The following is a 9,978-nucleotide window of genomic DNA, read 5'->3' as shown; positions in this document are numbered from 1 at the left end:
GCTTTACACACATTTATCGTATTTATGTTAATTTACATAAGAATGTACAAATAATAAACTATATATAAACCTTCCCTGAGAAATACTCGACCTAATAGTGAAAACCGCATCCAAATAATGTTGGGTGGTTTAGAAGAAGAATAGTTAGAAAGTTCAGACAGACACAAAAAGCAACTTTGTTTTATAAGATATAGGATTTAGTTAAATAATTATTTATAATACTGATACATTAGCAATTCTATATTAAGAGTTATAAGCTCAGTTTATGATCATGGTGATTTGTAAATATGTTTTACATCATTGTAATTACGGTAGGGTATATTTTAATAAATTATTTAATATTTTTTAATTAAATACCATAATAACAGTTTTTTATTTATAATACAGTCCATTCATTTGTTTTTTAACAGACTTTTGTAAGAATAGGAGGTTATCAATTCGACTGTATTTTTTAAAAATATTTATATACTCTACTATATATAAACAATTTACCGCCATACTCTTCTTGAAAGTAATATTTGTATTGTCAAAAAGTCTGTTGAAGTAAATGTCAAATTAGTATTTAGAAAAATAGTGTTAAGCGTTAATTGCACTAAAATTGGATTTAACAACAAAAGATATATAATGGAATTTAATAGTACCGGCGGCATGAGGAGCCCGTTCTCTCCTCGTGTCAGACAATCTATTACAGGACGGAGACCTATAGGATTGGCTTCTGCTAAAAAGAATCAAAGGTAGTTTAAAAAACTAACCTATATCTAAGACTTAACGATATATTAAAATTCATATATTGTCTTGTTTTTTTAGCAAATTTATGCAACCTACTGAACAACCAGCTGGAGATGTTATATATAAAACACCTACACTTACTATTGAAACTTATGGCATGCCTCTACCGGTTATGGTTACGGAAACTCTTACTTTTGGTAAGGGAAGCAATATATTTATTATTTTTAAACGTTATAATGAAAACATGATTTTTACATATTTTATAAAATATATAAATATAAATACAATATACCAAGATTTGAATTTGCACTTTGTGGAAACATATCACTACATATTTATGTTATTAGTATCTGTCTAGAATTTTTTTAAAAAATTTCTTTTACCCATATATAATTGCTTAAAATTATCATTTGGCAAAAATATTTTTATGATTCCAAATTCTAATACTATCTTAAAAAAAAATATATATTTTTTAAGTGAATACTTTTAAAAATGTTAAAATAACATGATTCTTATGTTGTTATAGCTAGTGGGGATATAAGTGTCCGTATGTCACCTTGTGGATGGTGTTGGGTGGTTGCTGGTCGGAAAGTCTTAGCATGGCCACGGGAAGCAGCTTCATCCACACCTGCAGCCCCCTCAGCTGCTAGGGAATTGACTTTACCGCAGACTGACTTGGCTCATAAAGCTGATCTGGTTATGGTTTTCTATGAAGAAGGAGCACAAGTAATTCATTTGTTTTTTGTATTGTTATAAAGAAAAAGGTTTTCTTTGTTTACAGTTTAAAAAAGTTTTTTTTATAGGCATATAAGTTATGTTTGGTTGTTTGTTGAAACTATTCATGTTGCTAAATATATTGAATTATTTCCAGTGGAACAATGTTAAACTGTGACCAGAATGATTATAAATTCTTTTTTTTTTTAAATCTCACAATCTCTGAAAAAGAATTATGAACTCAATTCTTATTTAAAAGTTTTAAGCCGTTGTTGCGCAGGGGCACATGGGTATGACTATAATACAATGGATGTGAGTTCATTCCTCATTCTGCGAAATGAATCATTATCTATTAATATTTTAATTTTTTCACTCTAGGACCAAGGCCAAAGATCTGTGTTGAGTTCTGCCACTGAACAGGCAATACATTGAAAATTTCAGCAGAAAGTGGGGCATAGAATGTCTCAACACTAGGTTTCCTCTACCCACCCTGTCATATGTGGGATACAGTGTGAAGTTGAATTATTTTTGGTAAGAGAAAATGTGACATTGAGTTCAACCTCTCAACGTGCAGTTACTTGAATTCACGGAGTGAAGAATAGATTTTCTTGATTCTAAATTTTCTCAGCCTAACTAGCTATTTTCAAGATATAGCATTAAGCTCAAAAAAATCTGTTATTTTATAGATGCCATCCTGCATAGGTGTGTCACCAGAAGGAGTGGTCAGATACTGGTCATCAGTGGGCACAGAAGGGGCATACTCTGATGTGTCATGTGAGCTGGCCGGCCAAGAGTGTGACAGACTTACTGAGGCCAAGGATGGGTTGCTGCTGGCTACAACTACTTGTACACTCGTTAAGATTACTACAAGTAAAGGTAAGAAACACATTGTGATCTATAAAAATAATAAAAATGGAGGTAATTGCTATCTCTTCATGGTAAATAAATTTAAATAAAAAATTGTGTATATGTTGTTAGGCTACTGTGAAGATGGTCTCATTGAGTTTTTATCATTACATAATGATCTATGTATGTTAGGGAAGTATTACAATGTATCAGTAGTTCAAATCAAACATAATTGTTGTTCATATGTTATGTATAATACATTACAACATACAAATATATTACAACATTGAGGACCATCATGGCGCAGGGACACAAAGTATGTCTGTAAACGCGACTGGTTTTGGGTTCAATCCTGACTTATTTTAATCTTTTTTATTTAAATTTATATTTCCATTTCTTTGCTCCGGTGTCGTTGCAAAGCGCAGCGTTGAGTTCCGCCACTCAATCCAGAATGCGGCGGAAAGTGGAGAATGGAGTACCTTAACACTAGGTTCATTCTGCCTACCCTGCTGTGCGCGGGATACAGCGTGAAGCCGATTTGATTTTAACATTATTTCAGAGGGGCGTCCAACTGTGATCTGTCAAACGCTGCGACCTCCCAGTGGGTGGCTGGGAGGTATTGGACGACGTGTGTCATTGCTATTCTTTGGTTCCATGCCTGCACATGCTGATACTGTTAGTATTACTTTTTATATTTCTAATTAAAATTATAAGATTTATAGCTATAAGATATAAAATAAAAGAATTACATTATTTATGTTTATATTCTAATTAATTCTTTTACGTTTTATACTGTGTTCAGCATGGTAAATAGGGTAAACCCAGTGTCAAAACACTTGATTCTTAACTTAACATCAGAACTAATTCATTCTCCTGACTAAAATTCAGTTTACAACCATTTTATTTACAGTCAAGCATTGCACAATAAGCTATAATTTTATTCAATAAATTACAGAAGTTAGTTGGTGTAGTGGTTCTTCCAAGTGCTCCAAACCCTGAAAACCCAGAAGAAGAAGAGGAATGCATAGCACTAGTAGCTGGAGGACCATTGTTGCAAATGTGGTGTGGGGCAGATGTGTATGAACATAATTTGAGACGACCACTGTCTGAGGCTTTTGCTAGAGCTCATTTAGCACCACAGGGTATGTTTGTTTATTTAGTTTTTTAGCTTCATGCTGTATCCCGCTCATAGTAGGACAGGGGGAAGGAACCTAGGAATTAAAAAAAACCGTGTAGTTTGATTTGTTTAAAAATTTGTAGATTTGTTGCGATTTGACAATAATAGTATAATATGGGTTAGAGCTGACTAATATATATGTTTATTTATAAAATATATATTTAAATGGCATTATAATGGTTTATGTTTACATATGTAAAATAAATTATTAAATAAAATATAAAGTAACCAATGATTTTCAAACATGATTTGTACAATTGTACAGTGTATAGTTGCATCATGCAAATATTATAATACTAGCGGACGCGCGCAGCTTCGCTTGCTTATTTAAGGGTGAATTCTAATAAACCACGAAACACATGTTCAATTAAATATTTTTAAGAGTCTAAATTTCAAATTTTATAATAATCGGTGGGGTTTTAAAGATTCTTCCATACAAACTTTCAACCCCTTATTTGCACCCTTAAGGGAAGAATTCTAGAAAACCATGAAACATGTGTTTAATTAAATACTTTTAAGAGTCTGAATTTCAAATTTTATAAAAATTGGTGCCGATTTAAAAAAAAATCTATACAAACTTTCAACCCCTTATTTGCACCCTTAGGGGGAGGATTCCAGAAAACGATGAAACACGTGTTCAATTAAATACTTTTATAAATCTAAATTTCAAATTTTATAAAAATCGGTGCCGATTAAATTTTTTTCCATACAAACTTTCAACCCCTATTTCACCCCTTAAGGATTAAAATTTTATAAAATCCCTTCTTAGTGGATGTCCAGATTATGAAAATAAACATCTGTCCAAATATCCAGTTTCTATCATTAGCAGTTACGGCTGTGCGTGCGTCTTACCTCAGTCAGTGAAGACAAGTCCTTTTATATATATAGATTATTATTATCATAGTAAATTGTCGTCCTTGTCAGTACAATCAGCAAAGAATTGTGAGTAAATTCTTTCAAGTGTATTTTTTTTTTTTTAGGTAATTAATTAGTATGAAAGCCAACTGTGCAATAATGTTTAATATAAATAATTAAACATTATAAATAATAAAATATATGTGTTTAGGTGATTTAAACAGCCTGGAGATGGTGGCGCTGGACGTGCACGCGGCGGGCCCGCGCGCGCTGCTGCTGCTGGTGGCGGCCGTCAACGTGGCGCGCGCGCCCGACATGCGTTACGCTATAGGTGTGTATGTCTCTTGGACTCCGACGTATCGTCGATGCTTATTTTTAACTATAATAAATCGAAACCTATTTCTATCTTGCTCTATCTTACACTAAGTGTAAAGAAAAAATGACGAAAGAAAAATGAAAGAAGAATGACGTGTCTCAGTTCCTATTTGAACGCGTATCTCGTGTTTTTTTTATTACGATTATAACATAGACAAAAAAAATATATTATTGTATTACAGTTAATACAATAATTATTATTTTTTTGTCTATGTAAAATAATGTATCTTTAAGTTAATTCTTCTAGTTAAGAGTCTGTTATGTTTATTTTTATAACGACTTTTGCAGAATAAAGCGGAAAAATCTTGCAGTAAGATTACAAATAAGAAATGTTACCTGTAACCTTACATGAGTAAAAAACGTAAAAAACTAGTTAAATTACTCAGGCGAGAAAAAGGCTTTTTAAAAATTATTTATTTAATTTTATAAACAACCTTTCTGTTTTAAAGCAAGTTGAAGACAGAGAATCTTTATTAAAATTTTATATAATTCAAAACAGTTAAGTCAGCCAAATACTAAAACACTATTGTTCGATTCCGCGAGGTGCAAGTGCGGCGTCATCGGAATGTATCCTTATGCTTATGTAACTCCTCCCTCCTTAAGATGGAAGCTGGTCCTGCAGGTTCCTGAAGCGTCCTCGCTGCTGGTTTCCTCCGGGACTCTGGGAAAATGCTCGTAGATTTTCCAAAAATAACATTTATTATAGTAGTATATAATAATCCTAGATAAGCTTGAAACAGCCAGGATAATACTCTATTTCTTTATTTTCTCCTCTTCTTCTAAGGTTTGGATATTATATGCAAGTTGATGTATATAATCGAGAGGTATATATTCTAAATCCTTCTTTTAGGTAAGAGTGCCCTTTGTTACCAAGTATAAGGGTTGGAAATAAGGAATAACTAGGTTATATTTATCATTAGAAATGGAAGGAATTTCTAGGATGGAAATTAGGAAATGTTCTGTACTATATGCTTTCATCATAATAGACACTTTGATTTATTTATTTGAATAGGTTTAATGTTTACAAAATTAAAAACTACATATATTTTTTATGAATTAATAAATGTCCTTATTATAATTATAATTATTAGTATCGAATTATTATCGAAACTAAACCATTTATAATACTATGTCTAACTCTAGGAATATGAATAATATATCTTTTTTTTTTGTTTTTTATAAGTAAATCTAACTTATATTCTATTTTATTTCTATAAACCTTATATATCCTTTAAGATGAAGTATTCTCGCATACAACAAAATAAGTTCTTTAAAATAATTATATATTATTATATATAGTATTTATTTGTATGTAAAATTATTATATATAATATTTTTCTGTATATAGAACTATTATATATAATATTTATTCGTTATTAAGTAAGTAAAAGCAAGGTTAAACATATCATTTTGTTTAAGAGTTATTCTTTAATTAATAAAATCTAAATAATAATAATATAATAAAATTCCATTATGTATGGGATGTAGGGTTATTTTGGCTCTTGTGTAGAACACGAGGGACCTGAAATAAGATTAGGCCTTCGTAGCAATTTATAACGAACTCTATTAGAATTAGAGTTTGGATGATTTTTTATAATCTCCGTTATATAGTAAGGGTGCAAATTAATTATTTTATACGGACCTTTGAAATCTGGTATGGCTTCATCTCTGAGCGTCGTCTTAGCTGCTTGCTCATAGACTTTTTCACCTACCTTATGTGGTTTTCTTATGTACTTCCTTAAGGATGATACTATTTTCTTCTCAGTATTATTTACTTTGGTAAATACGTCTTTTACCAATGTCCTAGTATTAGTTACTCTATTGTCTACTCTGTATTTCGAGCTGGGTGTTATTTTAGTGTTAAACTGCCTAACTAGTCTGTCATTATCGTTATATTTAATTAATAAGCCTTTATTTTCGTTATCTGGTTGGGAATGGTTAGTAGATACTAGATTATCAGGGTTGATTGTTAAAATACTCATACTGTCAGTCTCAGTCTCTGACGGGATAATGTTTTGTCTGTCGTTGTCAGGCTCTATGTTATTATCGTTGTTATTACTAGATACAAGGGGTACCTGCGCTACGTTTTCACTAGTTTGTGCACTTAAGTCTTGGGATATACTGTCAATTATATTGTCGACTTTATTATTATTAGAATTTACGGTTGATAATGATTCTACATTTTTGTGAGATATTCCATTCATAGGAAAGGCGTCGGCTTTTATATTTTGTTTGCCTTTTTTATATATAACATTATATGGTCGTAACTTAAATGTACCTATGTTACATATGGTTCGTCCTTCTGAATTGGTATTAATGACTTTAGTTATAAATTTTCCATTTTTAACATTAATAATAGCAGCAGGGGATGTTAATCCCTTAGACCAAATATAGTCGTCGTAGATATAAAATCCGTCAGTATAGTTTGTTTTTAACGTGATAAGTTTTTCACACTTTGGTTCTATTTTTATAAGTTTCTTATTATAATCGAAATAAATAGGTATGTCGGCTGTCGCTGTATGTAGTATTTTATTTTTCAAATTAATATTGCTAGATAATGATTTTAATAAATCTAGACCTATAAGTCCTTTGTATTTAGGGTCGAAATCAAAAATAAGGAATTTATGAAGAATGTCAGTATTAAAGATTGGGGGTAAGGGTAAATTTACTACATGACTATGCTGTGTTGTCGCATGAGCTGTTTTTATTTCAAATGGTTCATATTCTACACAATTTTGAAAAATAGAATTAAGTATAACTTCTGGTGAGATAAGGGATCTCGAAGCTCCTGTGTCAATTAAAAACTTACCTTTAAATTCGGGAATTACTATGTAGGGTAAATGATCTTTATCATGATTATTTATTTTTACTATCTCTTTACGTCTGGGTCTATGCCTAACGTAAAATCCTGCTGGTTACTTATTTCGTCATTAACTGGTTCATAAGTATCCTGCTCGTCTGGTATATGTATATTATCATAATAATACTCACCTGGGGTGTAGTGTTGGGAATACTCATTGAGTTGTTGCTCCTGTGGCTCGTCTGTGTAGAAGAGTTCCTCCACTGCGAACTGCGGCTTCTCTGGTTTATTTGTTGACCTCATAGTCACATCTGATATTTTTTGGGGTGGATTTATTTGCTGGTGAGGGATGTTACCTCTATGATTAATAAAAGGTCTATAATTACCTGAGGGTTGTCGGTTTTTCCATGGTAGCATTGACTGAACCCATTGTTGACGTTGTTCTGGTGTCCAGTTATTTTGTCTAGGGGTAAAATTTGAATTTACGTGCATAGGTGGATTATTTAATCTAGATTGTGAATTTGAAAATGGAATAAAGTTTCTATGATTTTCTTTAACCTTACTTTGGGGGTTCGACATTTTAAAATTATTATCAAATCTATTGTATGTGAGCTTAGCTTCTTCTTGCCTAGCTTGTACAATTGCTAGTTCTAATGTGGTAGGCCTGGCTAGACGCACACCTATTGAAATTTGAAAGTCTAATTGGTTCGTATATTGCTCTATAACCATGTTTTCATAATATTCTTTGTTACTATGTTTACCTACGGACAAAAGGGTGTCAAGTATGTCTCGAAGGCGTTTCCCAAAAGTTTCCGCGTCTTCATTTTTATTACGTCGCGTTCGAGTTAGCTCTTGCATTAGTTGTATTTCGTTCCTAGGTTCACCTAATCTTCTAATCAAAGCGCGTTTAATCGCGTCCCACGAGTCTAGAGATTCTTCGTATGCTATTGCATCTATTGCGGCTCCACTGAGTCTACTTTTTATCAAACACACAATAGCGGGGTGGTGTTTCGCTGCGCCCTCTATTAATTTCAATATATTATCTACTTCTCTAATATAAAAATTCAACGTTTTTGAATTACCATCGTAACGTGGCATAAAATCTGAAATTAACTTAAAACTAGAATTCTCGCAATTTTCAAAAGACATTTTATCTTTTAATCACGACTAACCTATTTAACAAAATAATTCAAACAAATAAAATATTTCAATTCAATATAATATTTATTAAAATAATATTTTATTATTTATTCATTATTTCATTTCATTTATTTATTATTTCATTTCATTTATTATTTCATTTATTTATTATTTCATTTCATTTATTTATTATTTCATTTCATTTATTATTTCATTTATTTATTATTTCATTTCATTTATTATTTCATTTATTTCTCATAAACTTATTCAATAATAGTAAATGCCTATCGCGATTTGAGCTATATAGACAGATACAAAAATACGAAAGGAAATATAGCATAGGAACTTGGATAACAAAAGTACTCACCAAAGAAACCTCTGCATCTCCAACCGGGACTCAACTGCTTGGCAGAACCTCCGATGCTTAGGTGCTCCGCCGGTCTCGCCGTCGTAGATTCTTCTTAATAGATCGCGGTAATAACGATAGAAACCGTTCGCGGGCTTTAAGAGTTTGATTAAAGCCAAACACGCCGCGATCCTACCGACTGCGCCAGTTAAATTACTCAGGCGAGAAAAAGGCTTTTTAAAAATTATTTATTTAATTTTATAAACAACCTTTCTGTTTTAAAGCAAGTTGAAGACAGAGAATCTTTATTAAAATTTTATATAATTCAAAACAGTTAAGTCAGCCAAATACTAAAACACTATTGTTCGATTCCGCGAGGTGCAAGTGCGGCGTCATCGGAATGTATCCTTATGCTTATGTAACTAACTCTCTCTGTTTTTTTGTTATTTTGTTTATACTAATTCTTTAGTTTTCAATTTCTATATTAATATTTCTATTTCAAGCGGGCGTAGCCCCGCACGGGCCCCCTAGTATACAATTATAATCTTATACCAGTGATGAATACTAAATTCTATCTACATTATATTACAGCACAAATAAGCATATCACGTACAGACGCCCGCGTGATATCGCTGTGTGCACTGCGCGTGCCGCGCGATGATTGTGCCCCACGCTGCCTCCCCCTGCCCGCGCGCCCCCTACTCTACGCGCCCGCCTACGTGTGCACGCCCGCCCCCGCCGCCGCCGCTCCTTCCCCCGCTGCCGACGCTTGCGAGTGCGTGGACGTCAGCGCTGCGGACGACCGCGTGCTAGGTGCGGCGTTGTGCGCCGGAGTGCCGCTGATATTCACGCGGAAGCACGGTGTCCTGAGGTTGCGGCATGCGACTGATGATGCGGAACAGCATGCGCCGTATGTCACTTTTGTACTATCTAGTAATATGTTAAGAAGTATTGTGGGTTAGATTCCCACTCAAGGAATTAAAATATTTATTTACG

At 32.8% G+C, this 9,978-nt stretch overlaps 1 protein-coding gene across 1 annotated transcript in view; it reads left to right on the top strand.

The window, feature by feature from the left end:
* Window positions 1-494: 494 nt before the first annotated feature.
* Window positions 495-9,978, top strand: part of Nup133 (nuclear pore complex protein Nup133) — a 34,947-nt gene continuing 25,463 nt past the window's right edge. Inside the window, exons 1-8 of the mRNA XM_085189039.1 lie at window positions 495-734; window positions 808-926; window positions 1,256-1,455; window positions 2,130-2,319; window positions 2,849-2,964; window positions 3,245-3,431; window positions 4,533-4,652; window positions 9,574-9,892. Of these exons, the coding sequence (XP_085045165.1) occupies window positions 625-734; window positions 808-926; window positions 1,256-1,455; window positions 2,130-2,319; window positions 2,849-2,964; window positions 3,245-3,431; window positions 4,533-4,652; window positions 9,574-9,892 (1,361 nt within the window). The 5' untranslated portion in view covers window positions 495-624. The remainder of the gene's footprint in view (window positions 735-807; window positions 927-1,255; window positions 1,456-2,129; window positions 2,320-2,848; window positions 2,965-3,244; window positions 3,432-4,532; window positions 4,653-9,573; window positions 9,893-9,978) is intronic.

Source organism: Heliconius melpomene, chromosome 8 (assembly GCF_056956725.1).
Source record: "Heliconius melpomene rosina isolate 202511_hmr_F chromosome 8, ASM5695672v1, whole genome shotgun sequence".
Lineage (NCBI taxonomy): Eukaryota > Metazoa > Arthropoda > Insecta > Lepidoptera > Nymphalidae > Heliconius > Heliconius melpomene.
Note: the sequence above shows the minus strand (reverse complement) of the source record. Positions and strands in the feature narration are given on the sequence as shown.